This window comes from Fringilla coelebs, assembly GCF_963513975.1.
Source record: "Fringilla coelebs genome assembly, chromosome: 7".
Taxonomy (NCBI): Eukaryota; Metazoa; Chordata; class Aves; order Passeriformes; family Fringillidae; genus Fringilla; species Fringilla coelebs.
This window is the reverse complement of record NC_140035.1, coordinates 16,373,871-16,394,813: the sequence shown is the minus strand read 5'-3', so window position 1 is coordinate 16,394,813 and position 20,943 is coordinate 16,373,871. Positions and strand designations below refer to the sequence as shown.

The 20,943-nt window shown below is 38.1% G+C and overlaps 1 protein-coding gene across 3 annotated transcripts in view; it reads left to right on the top strand.

The window, feature by feature from the left end:
* The window catches only part of RBMS1 (RNA binding motif single stranded interacting protein 1), a 143,114-nt gene extending 122,593 nt beyond the window's left edge, over positions 1-20,521 (top strand). For 2 of the 3 annotated variants that reach the window (XM_084209593.1, XM_084209592.1), the window contains exons 7-14: positions 6,282-6,397; positions 7,273-7,322; positions 7,417-7,510; positions 10,773-10,823; positions 12,928-13,038; positions 13,750-13,830; positions 15,072-15,156; positions 18,013-20,521. In XM_084209593.1, the coding sequence (XP_084065719.1) occupies positions 6,282-6,397; positions 7,273-7,322; positions 7,417-7,510; positions 10,773-10,823; positions 12,928-13,038; positions 13,750-13,830; positions 15,072-15,149 (581 nt within the window). In that variant the 3' untranslated portion in view covers positions 15,150-15,156; positions 18,013-20,521. The remainder of the gene's footprint in view (positions 1-6,281; positions 6,398-7,272; positions 7,323-7,416; positions 7,511-10,772; positions 10,824-12,927; positions 13,039-13,749; positions 13,831-15,071; positions 15,157-18,012) is intronic. The other variant, XM_084209594.1, reaches the window with a different exon arrangement.
* Positions 20,522-20,943: the final 422 nt, after the last annotated feature.

The following is a 20,943-nucleotide window of genomic DNA, read 5'->3' as shown; positions in this document are numbered from 1 at the left end:
CTGGCTCTAAAAACATCCATGTTATCAGGATGAAGAGGGTAGGAGAGGTGGGCCTGTAATGAAATAGGTGTGGGAGGAAGAACATTTGTTCAATAAAAACATGCTTTCATAATGCAGCTTTGTTATTTTAACTAAGTTTGGGCTTAAATGGAAGAATGGGTTAAACAGTTATAGAAAGCATTAGTGAAACCTCCTCTGGAGCATGAGAAGGCACAAGGAATAAAACCTCTAAGAATCTGGGAAGGCCGGGGATTAATTAACACAGGGTGGTGTCAAAAGTGTCAACTCCAGAGTTAGGTGAGTAACTGGGCATTGATGATGCTAGGCGAGCTAAAGCCAGATATAACTGGCTATTCAGGCTTTATTTAACTTAATGAAATATATCCAGTATGTCATGTGTCCTTGTTTATCTTCAGCAAAGAAGATGAAAGGTTAGCTCAGAGAGCAATTTGAAATGCACTGCAAGTTGGTATAACCTTGAAACTTCTAGAAGTGGTGTGTTAGTTTCACTATTTGTTGGTTGGCTTTGTCCTTTTTTATGTAAGTTATTGTTTATGTAAGTTATTTTATGGACTATGACTTCTGCTCCATTTTGTCACTGAAAACCAAACTCAAAACTTTAATTTTTGTACTTAATTAATTATCTTCTCAACTATGATATATAACTATTATATTATTGTTACAATTTTAAAGTGACTTTTGCATTTAGTTTCACTCTCCTCCTTAAACTATTGTTTTCAGTGAAGAATGTAATATTTAAAATGTTTCTATTCTCCTGTGAAATGTATGACGTGAATTGGAGGAAATAGACCAGACTGGTATCAAGAGCCAGGAGCCAGCAGATGAGCAGTGGGAGCAGAGCAGCAGCACACTTAACCTTCCTCCTCTAAAGATGATACTTAGTGTTCACTGGCTTTTAGTCTTGTATTGGATCCATAGTGATTGTAGAAATTGTCTTCTGGGCAAAATCTTGAAAGGCATCTCCTTCCTATCACAGTAGCATGTAGCTGTGTGGTGGTACACAAGAATAGTCATATAAAAAATTACCTAAAGCAGCTCTGCTGTAGAATATGTAAGGTATGTGTAAGTCTGAGTGTATTTGTCTCTCTTATATTTAAAATGAGAAATATGGAAGTTTAAAAATTACAGAAATTTTATGCTTGTTCTATAGGCTTTGTGGATTATTTAATTTTTTTTTTTTTTTTTTTTACTGGGAAAGAACTGAGGTGATTTGGGTTTAATGGGTGTAAGGTAAAGAGTATTTTTGCTGAGCAACCCATGCCATTTTTACTTCAATAATGGTTGGTTATGGTGATGATGCAAAAATCAAAAATTATCCATGACCCACCCCTCTCTTCCCACTTAGGATAAAGAGATTGGTTGCTCTCTTTCAGGGGAGAAATTGAGTGTGTAAAAGCCCTGCTTCTGCCTGTGTTCTTGACTAGACTGGGAAGAGGTCCAGCAGGGATGATGCACACTATGGTTTGAAATGATCTGGCCTTGGACACCGTTCTAGTGTGGGGAGGAGTGGAAATGGAGCCCTGAAGTAGTTGTCTTCTGTCAGTCATATTCTAGTGTTTCCTGGTTTCTGACCTTTTCAAAGTATCCAGCACCAAAGATCTGTAGTGAATTTAAGCTACTTGACTATAAATTCAATTTTTCTTTCAATTATCTTTCACAGATCCTTTAGAAAAAACACATGAACCACAGCCTGGAAACCACTGGTCCAGGGTATCAAGGGCTGACAGTGGTTACCACACTAAAGGCAGAGGAACAAAAATTTCATTCTTTTGAGCAAGACCCTGAGATTAGTTTAGCTGGTCAGAGTGTGGTGCTGAGGTAGCAGCAATGTAGGTTTGATCCCTGTATGGGCCATTCACTTAAGAGTTGGACCTGGAAGGACACAAAGGACACAAGGATCATCAACTCTGAATATTTTGTGAAATCTGTGAATTAGAGGTTTTACTGCTCTAACTCCCATAATTTGCAATTGCTGCTTAGTTTTAAGAAGGAACATAAGATTAGAAGAGAAAAATGCTTCTTAAAACCACTCAGAATATCCTTCTGTCACAAATTATTAAACCTTGTATAAATTATTAAAGCAATGTAATCCTGAGCATTATGTTTAAGTGAAGACTAGGATGGTGAAGAGTATAATATTGAATTTCTCTTTAAACATATAAAGCTACCCTGATCTTGGGTTACACAATTTCTTTTTTAGTTCCCACAGCCTTTGGCAAAAGTTTCTAGCTGTACAGGCTTGCTCTATCATTAAAATGATGTTTTAATGTCAGAATTCATTAAGTCCTGTATGCTTTACTCTAGAAAATAAGCAATGAAAGTCTCTAAAAGATGCAATTTATTGAAAACTGACTAAAGGAATAATAATTTTAAACTATTTTGTTGTATTTTTCAGTAACTGAAAGTAGGGTTTATTGAAAAGTTGATAAAATTAGCCACATAAAGTCCAGGGTGCAAACTCAAGGTCCAACAAAGAACATCAGTTTTGGTTTTGCATTTATAGTATCACCTGGTACAAATTTGAGTACACACTGAACAAACTGAATTCTAATGTACAGATGTGTGCAAAGTGCCTACAACAAGGAAGAATTTACTCTCTGGACTAATACCACATTCACTTCTCCCTCCTGTAAAACATTAGAGGAGAGTGGTCCAGGGCAGGAGGAAATGGTCAGCACTTTCCACACCCAGGTTCTAAAACCCTGCTGCTGAAGGAGGAAAGCTCGTGGCTGCAGGTCCCCTCTGCAGCTCAGCAGGCACCTGCAAACCTCTGGCAGTGCTGGTTTGCACTGGGTGTCAGAGGAGTGTGGGGCATGTCAGACGTGGTGTCCTAGCTGCAAAAGCTTAACTCCACTGTAGCCTTTTGCATCAGGTACCTCTCAGCTGTGAATGCAACTCGGAATATTGGTGCTCTGCCTTCCTCTGTCCTGCACATACAGGCAAGTTGTTGAATGATTAATGATCTGCTTCATCACTGGGCCTGCACAGTTCCCAGCAATTAAACAATAAAAATGACTCTCCCTTCCTTCCTGTACTACAAAAGATTGCTTAACTGCTCTGTAGGACTTGTGAGAGCTTTTTGTTCAAATATGTTTCTGTCACATGCGTGCACTTATATGCAAGAGAGAGAATGTGTTGCATATTCCTGAAAACTATGAGAAAAAGTAAGCTGAAGAGATAAGGTTCAGATTTGATTTTGAAAAGAGTAAGGTCCATGTTCATTCTTTGGTGGGAGGGAGATCAGTAGGTCAAGACCAAGCCAGGAAGGTTGATCTGTTTCTCATGAGCCTGCCTCTGGTGACCATCAGGCGTTGTGTTGTTGCAGGAATGAGCGCGGTGTTATTCAGGTCACGGCTATGGAAGAGCAGCCAAAAATTGCACTTGGGCTTTCCACTGGAGCTGTCCCCACTGTCAGCATTCAGGCCTTGAAGCAGAATCAGGGAGGGCAAATGCTGTACAGCCTGCTCACAGAGTGCTCTATTGAGTAGATGGCCTGCATGGGGTTTTTTACTGCGAGTTGGAGCCTTCCCAGCATTTGGCATCTTTGATGGTGCAGTGAGGAGCAAGGGAAGGTGGGAAGTCAGAGGAGCAAAGGTTCCATGGCTGGATCTGTCTTCAGTAAGATGGAGCACTAACTTCTAGCAGATCACAAATTGATAGCTCTTTAAATGCTTGGGTTTCTTCATTGATGCAGCTTTGGATATTATGTATGCAAAATCCACTACATGGATTATTTCTTACTCCATTTTTTCTTCATCTTTAAATTTGTTGTAGAATTTTTACAATACAACACAGAGGATGTTTAAGCATCTAAAATGTAGCTGCTTTGAGTTATCTACTGACAAAAAAATTCATATTTATTCTTGAAATAGGTTTTTATGAACATTTAATTCAAACAGTTGGACAGGTTTACTCTGCTTTTTTTTTTTTTAAAGAAAATATATTTATGTTGAGACAATGATGGGAAATGAAAGCACAAATGATGCTTTCAAAAAGGTTTTTTATAATTCACTGTAGGGATTTTTAATGAAAGCATAATGCAGCTTTAAATAAAGCATTTACTACCTGTGAGTGCTATAATACAGAATGTCAGGGCCAGAAACCTTTTTCTGATGTCTTTCTGTACTGTTCTCGTGCCAAAAAAATTGAATTTCTAAATGAAATTTTGATTTTTTTCATCCAAAATTTTGTAGTGCATATTTTGGGAGTCACATATGCTCCTCACAAAACTAGATTTTTTGAAATAATGGAAAAGTAGACAAAGATACTCAACTTGGGGAAGAGCTTTTCTTCATTTAAGGCAATTAACTTCAGTATTTGGACCTTCTCTCTCAGTATCCCATGGATTTTTGTTTTCCACACTGTGTAAAAGCAATCAAAATTATTTCAGACCAGAACCTGAGAAATTTATCCATATTGGCTAACATATTCTGAGATTTCCTCCTATTATTTCAGCAGAACTGTGTGGACTAAAATGCTGCGTGCTGTGACCAAGGTTATTGGATATAGCTTTTATAAAGCAACATCAAATCATCCATCACCAAATGGATGCAGTACCTTTTTGCTCCAAATATGTTGAAACAGAAGTTGCTTCACATAATAGAAGAACCCAAAGCAAAATTCAGTTTTGGTGATGTCAGAAATGCAAGGTTTTGAGGACAGTATTTTCCAGTTTGTCTCCTACTTTAAGGTTTCTGTTATTTCCTTGTTCATTTACTCCATCATCCATAGGTCTCCTATATTTTTCCAGTGTCATTAGCCTAACTTTTTCCCGGTTTATTTTGTGATTATAGGGTTTTAATTACCATTCTCTGAAGGATAATACATTTTAAATTTATTCAGTTGTCATGTTTAATGTTATGGTCTGACACTCTGTATAACAGCGCCCAGGGAGGAGAGGTCCAGGTCTCTGACCTGTGCGGTCAGTGCTGGGGATGAGACGGGGAACCACACACCACTTCTGTCTCCTTTTTTATAGAGAAGGCTGTCAAAAGATGTGTCATGCAGGAAGTGGATATTTTTCCAGTAGAAACAGAGCTATTCTGTTAGGTGTGACATCCAAAGCCAGGGATGACTGGGCCATTAGTGCTTGTTTTGTGCCAAAGCTTTAAAAGTCAAGCTCTTTGCAAGATTACGCATCCCTGAGGTTTCCAGCACCAATCATCTTTGGCAAATGCAGACAGGGTGAAGGGACATCAGCACTCACCATGGTTATATTAATAGATTTTGCTGAAAATTTTTCTTAGGGTTGTTTTTTTTGCAGGTGGCCTTGCCACCCCATGTGTTTACTCTGCATTTGGAAACTTGTATGTTTTCAGGTCCAGCCACGTCTCATGAAGATGTTTCCAAACAGAAAGTGACTGGAGGAGTGTCATGGTAAAGCTGAGACAGCTCATGTGTCAGGAATTATTGGCAGAGAAGAGTTTACATCCAAGTCATAACAGGGCTTCCACCCTGTGATTAGGGAGGGTGTGGTGTGATGCAGCAGAGCTGTGCTTCAGCCATAGGTACTTGGAAATCTGGAAGCTAAGAACAGGGAAGGAAAGAGAGAATGCTATGCAAACCTTTTCACTGCTTCAATTCTGACATTAAAAATTGAGGTCATGGTCAGGATTGTATTAGGAAAAATAATAACAATAACAAGAAAAAATAATAAAGTATGGTGATGCTGTTTCATAGCAGTATGCAAAAAAACCCAAAAGGACAATCTTGAAAAATTTCTGGTTGAACTGGGTGTTCCTTATAGAGCAGAGATAAAATGGGAATGGACAATTGTGGCATTTTCTCAGTGCTAGGCCTCAGGACATAAAGGTGCCTCTTCTGGATGAGTAAAACACTTGTAAGTTTGGGACATTACTGAAACCTCCAAGGGGTGAGGAGAATGTATTACAGACCTTTGGCCAGTTTGTTTTTTTCTCCATCCTCCTTAGATATGCTTCCAAAGAGACAAAGCTCAGAATTCAGACGGCAGTTCTTGTTGAACCCAGACCAAGAGACACATACTCAGGATATACAGACCATGTTTCCTTCCAACAAGTTTTACAGCAGTAGCTCAAAATCAAATAGATAAGGCATTCCAGATGCTCTGTTGGTGTGTGGCAGCTGTCTTTGTGCTATGCTGAACAGCTGTCGATGCTGGAGTACAGCTCAGTGTTATTTAAGTGTCATATTGGGAATATAACTTAAAACCGTACCTCATTTGGAGAGGTGAGCACCTGTGTATCAATGCTACTTCAACTAATTTTTCTTCTTTGTTCCAGTTCCTGCAGAACCTTTATTGTGCAAGTTTGCTGATGGAGGACAGAAGAAGAGGCAGAATCAGAATAAATACATACAGAATGGAAGAGCATGGCACAGAGAAGGCGAGGTGAGACTTGTAAGTCCTCCCTTCAAGCTTTAGTGTGGGTGTGCAATAATGAATACTTAGGAAAATGATAGGCATTCAGACTTCTTGGCTTGGGTCTTTGGCATATTAAAAATGTGCAAGCAACTCTTACCTGACGGTTTGTGTCTCTGTAAAAGAAATATTTAACCGTGTCTTTCTTCTGAGGAGAGGAGGCCAAAATGTGAAACACCGAGTCCTGTCTCATTGAAGTGAACAGTAAAATCTCCTTCAACTTGGTCATAATACAAACTTCAGCTTTCTCATATTATTAAACCACCAGAAACATAACTGTGCTTACCTGCAGAAATAATCCTTTGATCTATGCAACACTAAAATGCACATCACTTTCACAAGATTTAAATAGTATAGTGCCATGCAGCATTATTATTTTTAGTCAACAGTTGTTTTAAACTTTAAAGTTCAAGATAATAGTTTCATGGACTTAGTGTAGCTAGCAAGCCTAGACACCTCGTTTATATTACACAGGAAAATTCAAATGTGCCTTCTGGAAAACTGCACTCCCCATTCAATCTTACAGGTCATCTGCTGTAGGCAGCACCCTAACATAATCATGTGCATGCCCCAAATCTCAAACACACATGTACTTTTGGCCAGGTGTTTAATAGATTGTGTTGTGTTCCTCATAATGGGAACATGGAAACTTGTATTCACAAACAATATTGCTAATTCTCTTTACTGTATAATTACTTCTGTCAATTAACCTTTCCCTAAGTTTTAATAAATTATTTCAATACAAATTTTCAGTTAAAAATGAGACAACTAAAGAAAGAATAAGGGAAGTAATTTACAAATTAAAATTAATTTTGTCCACTATTTCTTTTCCACTTTTTTTTTTTTTTTTTAAGGCTGGAATGACACTCACATATGATCCAACCACAGCTGCTTTACAAAATGGGTATGTTGAGTAATGGCACACTAAGAAAAAAATATGTTTGCATTATGAAAGATGCACAGAACTAGCATTTAATAAATATTTCTGCATTTTCTAGATTTTATCCATCACCCTACAGTATTACAGCAAACAGAATGATCACTCAGACATCTATTACGCCATATATTGCTTCTCCAGTTTCTACATACCAGGTTTGTATTTAGAGCTTGGTAGCTGAAATGCCTCATTGGAACTTATGTTTATTTGTCAATTGTTGCATCTGGTTTTATGAGGTCTCCAATAATGCTATATTTTAATGAAGTGGCCTCCTTGTGGGGTACAGCATGAAAGTGACAGCCTGAAAACCTGAGTGTGTGTTTCAGGAAGAGCAGTGCTTTAATGGGACCCTGGTGTCCTGCAAAATCAAGTCTCCCACTTGATCTGATGGCTGAGGGATTTGTAGGCACTTCTGTGTTTCACGGGAGATTTTTCATTTTCTCTCAGTCAAATTCTTTTTATGTCACCAGTATATATGAAGTAATTATTCTTTATTTAAAGCCTTGTTGGTTTAATTAAATTAATTTTAAAAGATGTTTTTCCATGCATTTTCAACTTCTTTTGGTATTTTTCTCAGCAAGCCCAACAATAATATCTTATGTAGTTGTACTAAGAAGGGTACAGAAACATTCTTGACAGTAGAGAAGGAAATTTGAAAAAAAAAAACCTCCGAGTTCAAATTACTTTAGGATTCAAATTCAGTGTTTTTGTATTAGGAGTAAAGCATTTAATAGCCTAGGACACTATTTCTAAACCAAAGGCTACTTTATTTTGGATAATAAATTAAAATATAAATTGTGGACATTTTTGGTCCAAAGCTTTCTGAAGAGGGATTTTGATAGGTGCCGTCTTGAGTCCTCACAAGTGATATTGATATACAATCCAACACACTGGGAAATTGTATGGAGCACTTTGATACAGATCTCTTAGGAATCCTCAATTTTAGGGCATCCTGCATTTCAGTCTACATACAGCTTGCTTTAAATACAGCCAGTATGGCAGTCTCAGATGTGTGCTCTGGATTTACGACTTGAGACATGCCAACTATGGCAGTGTACGTTAAATCATGAGCTTTTCTGGCATTTTACTGTTTAACACATAGATGGAGTAAACAGCAGTGATTCGGGTCATAAATAACCCAAAATAATTAAATTTAGAAAACTCTCACCTCTGTGTGTCGGGGGAAGAAGAGGCTGTTTGCCTTCTAGTGAGAGAGACACGCTGAGCTTTTGGATGTGCTCTGTGTGAATGTGAGTGGAAGGGTGTGTAAAGGGGAGGGGGAAGGCTGGCAGGGGCACTGGGGGCTGTTTCATCAGCTGTCTCCTGCAGAGATTTCCATGTAGCCTTCAATTCCAGGTGAGGAGGATGAGAAAGAATTGTCTAGTATTAGTCTGGAGATCTAATGCCATCTTGCATGAGCAAAGGATTGTGTAGGAGTTAAAACAGTGTTCTCTGGTGTGAAGGGCAGCTGCATTATTTTTATATTAATTTCTGAGGTAACTTATGCAACACAATGTTTGCTCTCGGCAGACAGTGCTAGACTATATTTTTCAGTATACTGAATCAGTTTGCTTGGTACTGCATTACCTCAGAAATTACAGTAAGTTCTTACCCAGGAAAATATTGCAGTAAAATTAACTGCTATTCTTTATTAAAATATAAATTATTTATCAATATATGACTCTCTGATATTCAGAAGCCAAGTAAAAATTGGAAGTTGGCATGGAAACATACTACTTAGCAGTACAGTATTATTTTTTGGGCTTATTGAGATAGACAGACCACAATCCATTATGTTTCCAGAAATGTAGTTACCAGTATTTCAATATACATGGCATGGAGCTCAAATTATTGTGGATGGAGTTATTAATATCATTATGCTTGAAGTGACACAGTAATTGGAATTGAAAATTAAATTGAAGTATTCTGTATTGGGGAGGAAGGAGTTTCGTAGCCAGAAGAGTTTCACAATTTGAGTATTAGTCACATCTTCATTACTGATCCCTTCTCACTGAAACCTGCATCTTTCTGTCTTCTACACAACAGCACATATCACACAAGCAAAGGGATTTTTTTGGGTTTTGTTGTTGTTGGTTTTTTTTTTTTTTTCTTAGAGGCAGGGTATAACCTGCTGCTAGATTTATTCTTATTCAGGTAAACAAATTTAGTAAAGTTTTGGCTAATGTTTGTTTCTGCAGCCCCTGTGTACCCAAATGACTGAGCCAGTTACTATCACAGTGTGAGATTAGCCAAAGCTTTAGTCAGGCTGCGCCAGTATTTTTGCCATTAAGATTTTGCCTGAGGAAAGGGAGTGTTCCAGTCTTTTCCATTCCATTTTTGAACTCCTGTTTGCTCTTTTCCTGACTGAAAAAGGCAAAAAAAACCAAACCAAAACCCAGCTCTGGTTTGACACTAAGTACCAAAAGGAGGCAAGAAATATTTCCATCTTCCAGAAAATGCCTCACCTGGATTTTTTTCAAGGCTGTGTGTTTACCTGTCCTGTTCACAGGACTCTGGGAATGATGGTAGAGGCATTTAAAAGGCTTTAAATGTCCAGCAGCAGTGGTGAGCCTGCTCTGTGTGCAGTGCAGGTCAGATTCCTGCCTTGCCCAGCACACCTACAGCAGGTGGGGAGGAAACATTTCTGTCCTTACCTTTAGTATTTCTTGCACACTTTTTCAGAGAGCTGCTGAAACCAGCTCTTTTTAACCAGGATAACAATATAACCCTTACACTCCCTTTTTATATTTCACTTTGTCATGCCAAGTTGGGCATTCTACTGCCATTGAAGTATTTGGGCCATCAGCTATTTTGGAGAGAAATATGCTTGTTGCAAGAGCAGGGACTCTCTTCAGAACCTCCTCCTCTTCCTGTGCTTTGGGAATAACACACCACAATGTCTCAGAGAACAGTAGTCCTAAATCTTCTTTTTCCTGGAACAAGAATTCCTGATTTTTTTACAGCCAAATTACAGCAGAATTCCTGGGGTTTTTTTTCAGTTGTGAAAATACAATAATTTATTTTAATCAGATCACACTAGAAGGCAAATGGTGCTATACTTTCTGAGATCCCAATTATTTTTCCACAAAGGAATTTCTGAGATGGAAGGAGCTTCCTTTTTCAATGTAGCAGAAATCTGCCATTCATCTATTTGAGCCCTTTAACTGTTTTTGAAAACTGCACTAAAAACATTGTCTTCTGTTCTGTATGTGGTGTATGGTCTCCCAATCTTGTCTCTGGTTTACAGGTTACAATGAATACATCTTTCATAGAAGTCAATGTTGTTCCACAGAGGGACTAATTGGGTTAAAAAGTCAATAAGTAAGGGTGGAGGCGTGTTAACATGATTTAGGTTATTACTATATCTAAGTTGGAGTAAAGTGTAAAATGAAAACTAAAATGCCAATTTTGTTCTAGGTTCAGAGTCCTTCTTGGATGCAGCCTCAACCATATATAATGCAGCACCCAGTAAGTTTTTATGCTTCTTCATTGTTGTGTTTATCTGCTATATAAACACTTTACATACTTTAAACCACAGGAAGTAAGTCAATTCCTGCCCAATTACTTCCATGGATCAAAATGAAAAATGAAACAAAGACAGTAACCTGAACTGGGGCATTATTTCATTAGGAAAAAAAGCAAGCTAACTGCAGAGCATCAGTGTGATGAGGACCATTAGAGAAAACTTCCAAGAGGAAACTTAGTGGTGATGGGGTTTTTTTGGTTTTGTTTTCTTTTATATTACTTGAAATGGAAAGCCCTTTGCAAATGCCAAATGTTTTCCATACTGCCTACCTTTCAGGAGCTGAAATTGGAGACCTGGTGTTTTGGAATAGGTCTACAATAGTTCAGACTGGATAATTTGTGAAAGGCAGATGGATGCAGTGATATGAATGACATTATGGGCACTCACTTGAGCAAACCTGCATAGCTTGTTCTGGCTTCACCACTCATGAGTACTGCTGGTCTCCCTGCACTTGTGGCTGTGGCATCTGTACCAGACTGTCAGGCATTCTCATCTCTGCTCTCCCGTGATATTTTGCTCCTTGTCTGTGTCATTTGCCAATTAAGTGCCATTACATCTGAGACCTACTGGGTTTCTTGAGATGAGCATTAACTAATAATAACACTTGAATACATGCACTCCCATAGTTAACAAACAGGTCTGTTTCCAGATGCAGAAAGGATATGGTCTTGACTTTAATTAACCTCTCCATGCAGATTATATATGTAAATCTTCTTGGCAGAACATTTTCTTCTTGGGCATGCAGAGAAGGTGATGTTGAACCAGAACACCCTCTCACACACTTAATTGTTGTTGTATTTGTGGGTTTTGATGTTAAATACACATACACAGAGTAGGTTTAACTTCCTTCTCTAGCAAAACAGATTTTCATTAAACAACATCCTGCAAATAATGCTGTGAAAGACAAGAGCTGATATAATGGTGTATTAGTTTAGGTGTAGAAGTTTCACAGGTACACAAGATGAGATTTCACAGTTGAAAATAAAGACCTAGATTCTAGACTGAAGTTCAGTTTTGGCCTGTGCAAAGACAGGTGCTGTCTTGCTCATTTGCTTTTCAGAGAAGCCTGCAGTCTACAGACAGGAAATTCTTTCAGTGTTTGATGTGCCTGTGACTCATTTCATCTACACTGATCACATGGTTGTTTTTCCAAGTATATTCTATACTTCTTTTTTTTTTTCCTTTTTTTTCATTTTAAGGATTAGTTATTGATTCAAAATACTTGCTTTCAGTACACTGCAATTATTTCTGTTTGTTTTGAGCCTCCATTAATTTTAATCAACACCTTCTGCAAGCATAAGTCATACAAAATATTTGGAAATGTGTTTTTGTGGAACGTGATTGGTAAAATGAAATTTCTTGATAATCTTCCATTTCAGTTAATTCTGAAAACCTGTGTGCTGTCCATATTTAACAATCTAAAGTGTTTAGAAGTTTCCAGTATAATTTTATGAACCTAACAAAATGGTACAGAAGCAACAGAAATGTCATCAAGAGCAGCTGGTATTTAGACAAAGAATCATCATTGCTAAGTCACTCTTCTGAAATGTGTGTGCTAATGAAAGCAGCCACTAAGCAGGGCAGCTGCCTTGTGTGTGAACATTGTGTCTGGGGTAGGAACACAAGTGTTCCTCCTCCAAAGCCACCATTCCTAAGGATGAGATAGAAGTTTCTTCCTGAAGTATGAAATTCCAAAGCTTAAGCTAAGTGAATCTGTACCATGTAACATGTGCAAATTTTTGCTTTCAAGTCAGCATCTGGTTAAACTCATATTTTACAAAGTATTTTCAGCAGGACTCTCAAGTGTATTATTGCACATCGGTTTAATGTCCAATGGGAAGTCAAAGCAGATCTTCCACCTTGAGCATCTGCAGATGCTCAAGTGAAATACTCAGAATGCCCCAGACTTCCTTTTCGAGTCAGTGCCTGGGATTAAGGAGAGTTCTTGTGGTACATCCCCTCAGAAGGAGAGTCCACACTTAGACTCTCAAACCAAACATTAAATCCGAGTGCTGCAACCCTTTCTTTGTTTCTCTGTGTTAACAGGGTGCTGTTCTGACTCCCTCCATGGACCACACCATGTCACTACAGCCTGCATCAATGATCAGCCCTCTGACACAGCAGATGAGTCATCTTTCATTAGGCAGTACTGGAACAGTATGTAGCAATTTGATACAAATAGAACTTACCCAAGTAGAAAATACTGCATGTAGATCACGGTAGCCCTGTGCAGCTTGCATGTGGGAAAAAGCAATCCTATAAGTCATTTTAAGTTCAGTAAATTATTAGGAACTGTCTCCATTTAAAAATTATACTCCATTTAAAAATTATTAGGAACTGTCTCCATTTAAAAATTATACTTTTATTCGGTCTATTAACTGATCAGAAACTGGAAATGAGTAAATAAAAATAGACCAGAACAACTGAAAGGGATTCAGGAGATAACTTCAGAGTTGCATTCAAAAGGTTAAAAATAGTTTTACTCTTTATATTCCTTTCTGCAACTCTAATCTCTTGAAGTGTGGAACAGAAGTTAAATCAGAAGAGATTCAGACTTGCCTCTAAACTGCCAGACCCTTCTTTTCAGACCAGATGGGGTTAAAAAAAAATATGATGACTGGGGTTTACAGAGAAGGGAAAAAAGTCCTTTACATAGTCTTTGAAGTCCAAATTTAAGTTTTCTCAAAATAGATAAATTACTTTTCTGGAAAGCCTGTTGATTTCAGACACAAAAGTCTTCCTCTCCTGTACATTGCTTTAGGGATACAGTCAATATTTATTAAGCAATACAGGTGTTCTGCAATGACAGGTATTTTGAATACTTTCATATTGGACTTTCACTCAATGTAATGGTCTCTGTCTTTCTAGTACATGCCAGCCACAACAGCTATGCAAGGAGCCTACATCCCCCAGTACACACATGTCCAGACAGCAGCAGTTCCTGTTGAGGTCAGTATATTTTATAAAAGACCAGAGATAAGAAATATGAATACATTTTTTTTTTCCTTAGGAAAATTAGTGCTCGAAGACAAATATTGTAACTGTGAATGTGCTGTGAATGCAACATGTATTAAAACTATTAAATGTCATTATTCTCAACTAATATAGCCAGTATTACAACAAAGAATTGCCTGTACTTATGGCAGTACATACTCAAAACAATCTGCTTTATGAGCATAGCTCAGGCAAACCCTGTGTTTTGTCAAACATAGCTCCAATAGTAACAAGCCAGGGAATGCGTTGTAGTTTTGATCTTTCTCTTAGTTTACCTGTGTACAAAATTATCTGCCAGCAGACCTAGATTGTAGCATTTTGCAAAGACTCCTGATTTGACCCTGGCTTCTCAGGAGACTGTGCCTGTTTGTCTAATAAATCTCTCCATCAAACAGGATTACTTTCGTTGGAGAGCATAACATAAGTAAGCTAAATAATTTATCTCCTGCTTTGGCTTACCCTACAGCCTTTCATAGGTCAGTACTGCTTTAAGAGAGGAGCTAGACAAGGCATGCTGCAGCTCATGTATTCAGAATGAGTGCCAGACAGTCTCTTCCACAGCCTGTAAGAAAAAAAACCATTTCATTTCAAAGTCTGTTTATCCAGAAACTCCAGAATTTGTTTGATTCAGTTTGGTGCATCTGCCCATGTGAATCAAGAGAAGTTGTTCTGGTAATTACCTGATTGCTCTGTCTGCCAGAGCACTCTCAGCTGAATTAATTGCCTGGTTTCTGGGGAGCCTGGTGCACAGTCCCACCTACAATTCTTTGTGTTGCCTAGTGCCAACCCCATCACAGTGCTCATAGTGTTTGTGTGGTAAGTAGATCTCATTCTTCTCCCTCCCCTTCCAAAGGAGAGGGACAAAATGCTCTTTTACATCTACAGATAGAAAATATTCTAGCAGTTATTTGCTCTCTCTATTTCTATAATGTCAAAAGTTTGAGGGGTTTTTTTTTTCATTCTCATCAAAGCATCTGAGGAAGTACAAAGTTTGCATGATCATTTATGATCATTTAATTCCTCTGTTTGCTGAAATATTCATCAAGGTAAAGTTAACACCTCAAATTTGGAATACCTCACTTGAGAAATGTGATGAAGATTTTAAATTTGAAGACTGTTAATTGCATGAGTCAAGTGGAAATACAGATTGCTGCTTGATTTTGTGTCTCATGGCTTGTCTTCCTTTTTATTTGCAGGAAGCCAGTGGTCAGCAGCAGGTTACAGTAGAGACATCCAGTGACCATTCTCCATATACGTATCAGCAAAATAAGTAACTGTGAGGTAGGGGCTCATCCTGTCTCATGAAAGATGTGAATTCAAAGATGCTTTATTTCATAATTTACAGTACTCTGTATTGAACTTTTTTTTAATGTCATATAAATAATACTGATGATACTATCTGGGGACAGTGAAGCTGATTTGATCTTGGCCAGAGTCAAAAGCCAGGGAAGGAAACCTGGGATCCAGAAATTAATTAATGAATTCTGAGTAATATTGTTTTAATAATTTCTCTACACCATAACTGGATCATGTTGGATTTTAATTTGTTCATTTTAGCAGCGTGCTGTATACAGAACAACAATGAATTAATGCAAAAATACAAGAATCAAAATGCTAAAGGGAATTGTACTGATAGACATATCATGCTTAGTTTTGTGGTACATGTAAGATTAGAAGCAGCTTGGTGGCTGACTTACAGACCACAGGCGGGGAGGCAGTCTGGTAGAAATCCTTGCTGATCTTTTCTCCTGAAGACTTCCCTGCTCATCCTTTCTTCTAGAAAAAAGCAGTTTGTTCCAGAGTTTTGTCAATTTGTTTTTAATCCATGTCCTCATTAGGCTCTAAGTCCAGAGTTATACTTTCCGACTCCGGGTTTCCTCTGGTTCTGCTTGCATGGCCTTTTTTACTAGCACATCATTAGCTTTACCTGAACTTACTTCATACAAAATTGTTTTACTTTCTGTACATTTCCGTCCTAAAAATGTTCCTTGTGTTAACTGTTCCCTTTTCCATGATGCATGTTGTAAAGTTCTGGAATTTAGTTCTTCCTTAACACATCTTTTTTTTGTTTGTTTGTTTTTTTGAATGCTTTGTTAGCCAGGCAACTTGGCTACATAATTTTTTACATCACATTTTATAAGACCTCACACTGAAAAATTCCTTTCATCTGCAATAATGTGCTGGAAGCCATGTTAGAAGGGTTTTTCTACAGCCCTTGTGGCATTTATTTGATACTGAAAAAATCAAAATCAGTTATGTGCTACCATTGTGTGATATCTCTCTAAAATGTATTGATCCAACAAAACACACATTTTGGCGTTAGCTTTGATCCTGCAGGTCAGCTGTGCTGTTTGACAGCAGTGCTCTCATCCCCATTATTGGCATAACAGCTTCTTGCATGGAAAGATAGGAACGAACCGATGGGGAAACTTGGCAGACGGAGCAGCCGGCAGAGCCTGCGTAGCACAGCACATGACCCGTGTTATTCCTGTAGTCGGGCCAAATGCTGGCATCTAGAGGAAGCCCACATCCTTGATTTGCTTCCAGGGCAGGCAGAAAGCAAAGCCACAGGCTCTTCTCGTTATCCATCTCCTGGTGTTAAAATCATGACTCCTGCACGTTTGCCATGCCAAGGCTGTTGCCTGGTGTTAACCGCTTTTCAAGGAATTATTTGTTTTGCCTTAAGTCTTCCCTGTGGGCATGTAAAACCTCCTCACCAACAGAGATCTGTGGGAGCCAGCGAAGCGTAATCCTGCATGTCACATCCCCATCCTGCCTCTCTCTCCCAGCCTGTCGGCGTCTTTCCCCATAGACTGAGGCCAGGCAGGAGGAACAGCCTTAAGTCTCCTGAAAGGATGAGTTGTTGTTGCCATCTGAGACATGTTTTGTATTGATGGCTCTGTGTAGATACCCAAGCTCTGTGAGCAATTCTGTGTGTCTGCTGTAAGTCAGTTCTCCACTTATTTTATTCTTCAGAGATGCACTGTTACCTGTATGTACATGCAGTGGGAGCAAGTGAAATCTGTGCCAGCAGAGGCTGTAGCAGTGGGCACGTGGGGAAGGTTAATATTACCCAGCTGATTTCAGCCTCAGAGCATGGCATTTGGTATTTCTGTCCCTGGAACATGCTGGCACTTGTCTTGTTTCAGACAGGTGAAGGGGAGGGAATCGACAGTTATTTTGTGCCCTAAATACAGGGAACACTGCAGTCTCTTGATTGTTGTGGCTCTGTCACTGTTGTCAAGCTGAAACTTCTTTCTAAATGCACATGCAGCACTTTTGGGAATGTCCTGTTGAAAGTCAGTACCCATATTCCCATAATTCGAGGGGTAAATTACAACTAGCACATTTGCATGAGTGGATGCAGTCAATCAGAAATATACAGTGTTTTTCCTCTGGCAGCTACATTTAATAACTTAATAGCTTCTTCTCAAAAAGTTGCTCCTAGGTGAAAAATAATCAAAGGGGCTTGGAAAAAAAAACCCCAAACCTGTTTTATATGCACCTATAAATGTACAAGCCTTAAAATACCAAGCTTTGCCTTGCTTTGAAAAATTAAAAAATTGTCTAAACTTTTTTGTCATTAGCTGGGTATTTTTTTAAACCCATGTGGCAACATAAGCCAGTACATTAAGAAGTCTGCCTTCAAATTTGATGAGCCCTGACTTGCTGTTCAGTATTACCATCAGGGAGGCACAGTAGCTGTGTCTGTCTTGCTGTCATACAGAGCCTCGTTGAAGCTGCACCAAAAGAAAGCTATTGTTCCTTGTCCAGAGCCTTGGAGATGGCACAGGAGTAGCACACTCAGCCACTTTTGGTCGATTAAAAGGAACAGCGACAAACAACAAAACAACAAAGAGGGGAAGAGCTTTGAGTGCAGCTCAGGAATCCCCCGTGGGAGCTCTGTGTGCTGAGCACTTGTTAGGGAGAGAGGGGGAAATGCAGCAGGGGCTCTGTCCTGGGGTGCAGCCTGTTCCTGCAGCGCTGCCAGTGTCACTTCCCAGGTTAATACTCAGATTCATTTCGTCTTCTCACAGCTGTCTAAAATAGGAAGTTAATTTGTTTGGTGGACAGCTAGGTTAGAAAAGAGGTGTGTGATTGTAACTCTGCTCTAGCTCTGACCTTTCTGTGTTACAGATGTCCAGTGTTGACCTGGCCTGGAGAAGGGTGCAAAGGCTGAAACAATCATGGATTTTACTGATCAATTGTGCTTTAGGAATTATTGACAGTTTTGCACAGGTTCTTGAAAATGTTATTTATAATGAAATCAACTAAAACTATTTTTGCTATAAGTTCTATAAGGTGCATAAGAAAAACCTTAAATTCATCTAGTAGCTGTTCCCATGAACAGGTTTATTTTAGTAAAAAAAAAAGTTTTTATCAAGTGTTATGACGCAAAAAAAAAAAACCTTCAAATTTCTGGGTATGCACAGATGACCACGAAGACTTATTCACGTGCATGACAGAATTTGTGTTTTGGTTTATTTTTGTTTTGTTTGTTTCTTTTTATCTTTTTTTTTTTTTTGTATGAAATGGATTTTCTGAAGTTTAAAATAGTAAAACATCTAAGATGATGTTCTGTGCTTGCAGTGTGTGAGTGTTGCTTTAGTGCAGTGTTGCAGTTATAGTGTCTGGTCTCTTAGCTTTCTGTTTTTCTTTTAATGTAGTGTGAAGTGTCTTATCCTTTTCTATGAATTCCAATTTGCCTTAAATCTTTCAATGCTGTAGCTGTTTCAGTAAGTAGTCCAAACTAATGGTGTAGAATGCTTTGACCAAATGAGCTGGTCTATTATGCCTTGTAAAACAGCAGCATAGGGCTTTTAAAGGTAGTCAATAAAAATTGCTGAAAATTTGGCTTTTTTAATGTGTAGTAAGTGTTTTTAATGATTTTTTTCACATAATATGTAAGGTAGTGAAATGCAAGAGGGGAAAAAATGTTTTGTGTGAAACACATTTTCTGACTGGGGAAATTTTAATAGTATAAATTGTTTGTAAGGCCATATGCCAATAGTTCCCTCTGGTAGTTTGAATGATTTAGGAACTCTGCTGTATGATGCAATGTAAAATCTTTTTTTTGCCTTTTTTCAGAAACTAACTTGATGTTCTAGTTTTAGCATAGGTAGAGTAGAGAGTTTGGGGTGGAGATATCACCGAATGTTTTTGTCCTTCCTTTATACTAATGATAGTGCTTTAGGATGAGGATTGTGCTGAGAGGTAGCAAACAGAAAAGTTGCTATTACAGCAAAATGGCAAAAGCTAAAGGACTCGTTTTCAAACATATGCTGAGATTTAAGTAGAAACATAACTGATTGGGTACTAGCTCTCTATAGTAGGTAAATAAAAATAAAAAGACTTGGCACTTTTAAAAGGTAACTTTACCAAAGAACAAAGAGCCAGTAACCAATAATTCTGATTTGTCTCAGCATCGCGTCTTCTGTACTCTTTATTTTTGCCGGACCAGTTTGCGGTTAAGAGAATGTGCCTTTTTTGTACATTTGCATTTAGGTTTTATAATTTTAATTGATGTATGGACACAAAAGCATGAAGGAAGACTTGGATCCAAGCAGTGCCACACTTTACATCATCACTACAAGTGTTAAGTGTAAAGAAAACCAATTTTGAAACTATGAAATTCCTGATTCATAAATACACAGTTATTTGTACTTCACATATTAGATAATTCACTGCTACTAAAGCTTTTTATTACAATTGCATATGTTTTAAATTGAATGATAAATTAAGTTGTCTTCCAAAACTGTGTACTTCTCTGGTCAGCTGTATATGATCAGTTATCTACCTCAAAGTTTATTTCCTTTTGTATTGGGACAGGTTGCTGGCCCTCCCTGTTTCCACAGACCAAATCATCCTAGCTCAGGAGCTAGGGCTAAGCAGTTGTTTCTTTCAAGTATTTTTTAGTTTTTAAATTTTGTGTGAGTATTGGAGTATAGATGTCGGTGACATTTCATAGTTTCAAAAGTAAATTGCTGCTCTGAGAAGTGTAGATTCTAGTGAAATGCATAGTCATAAGAGATGTGTTTTTGTTTTTTCTTTTTTTAAAAAGTTGTGGTATTATTGGTTCTATGCTCCCTGGAATATTACTGCTTTGTAAAAGTCCAGACTTCCTGCAGCACCTTGCCTGTATTTGGTAACTTTCCAAACCTGGATCTCTCACTACTTGCTATTTTTGCATTAATTAAAAACTGCAGTATGATAGCTGTGTTAGAGGGAGGGAAGAGTTGCTGCCAGAAATGTCTGAACTAAGTGCCATACTCATCGTCTGGGTAAGATTTGGGAAATTTAACCTCTGTACATAAAGAAATAATCAGTTACTTAAACATCACATAGTAGACAGCCATTAAATTATAAAAAATTAATTTATGAAGAAAGACCTTTTGTACAGATTGAAAAAAAAAAAAGATTTTCATAGAGATATCTATATGATCAAGAGAGTTAATTTTTTATTTTTGTTTTACTAGTGCCACAAACTTGCCAGTGGTAACTTATTTGTCCGGTTCAAGATAACTCTGTAGTTTTGTTTCCTAGGACTTGTTGTTAAACGCCAAAAGACATTTTTGAACTGTAAATTTGATTAGATTGTTAGCTTTTTCTGTTTTATTTCTTTGAAAACTTTTGAATAAAAAAGATCCAAAAAAACAAAAATGCATCGTCTTTTTCCTTGAGACCTTCCTTTATTGGGGGAAAACCCAAACAGGTTATGGTAAAACTTCTGTGTTTATTTTGAAATGTTTGGAATTGCTTTCTGCTTGACAGCCTGGGGTTTTTTCTCCTCTATCTTTTGTCAAAACCAAATTTTCACTCTTTCACACTGCACTACAAAGTCACTATTCTTTCAAACAAAACAGGAAAAGATATATGAAAAATATATGATGAGATGTCAGATTTGGATGCAAGAACTCCATTCTGCTGTGTGTCAGCCCACACAGGGAGTTGTGTGCAACCAGGCTTGCCTGCTGTGGCTGTAAATGCCATTTTCCTGAGGTAAGGTTGGAGGTGGAGAGTCACTTTGGTAACTCATGGCACCAAAGGATCGCTGCCTTCAAATGCCTT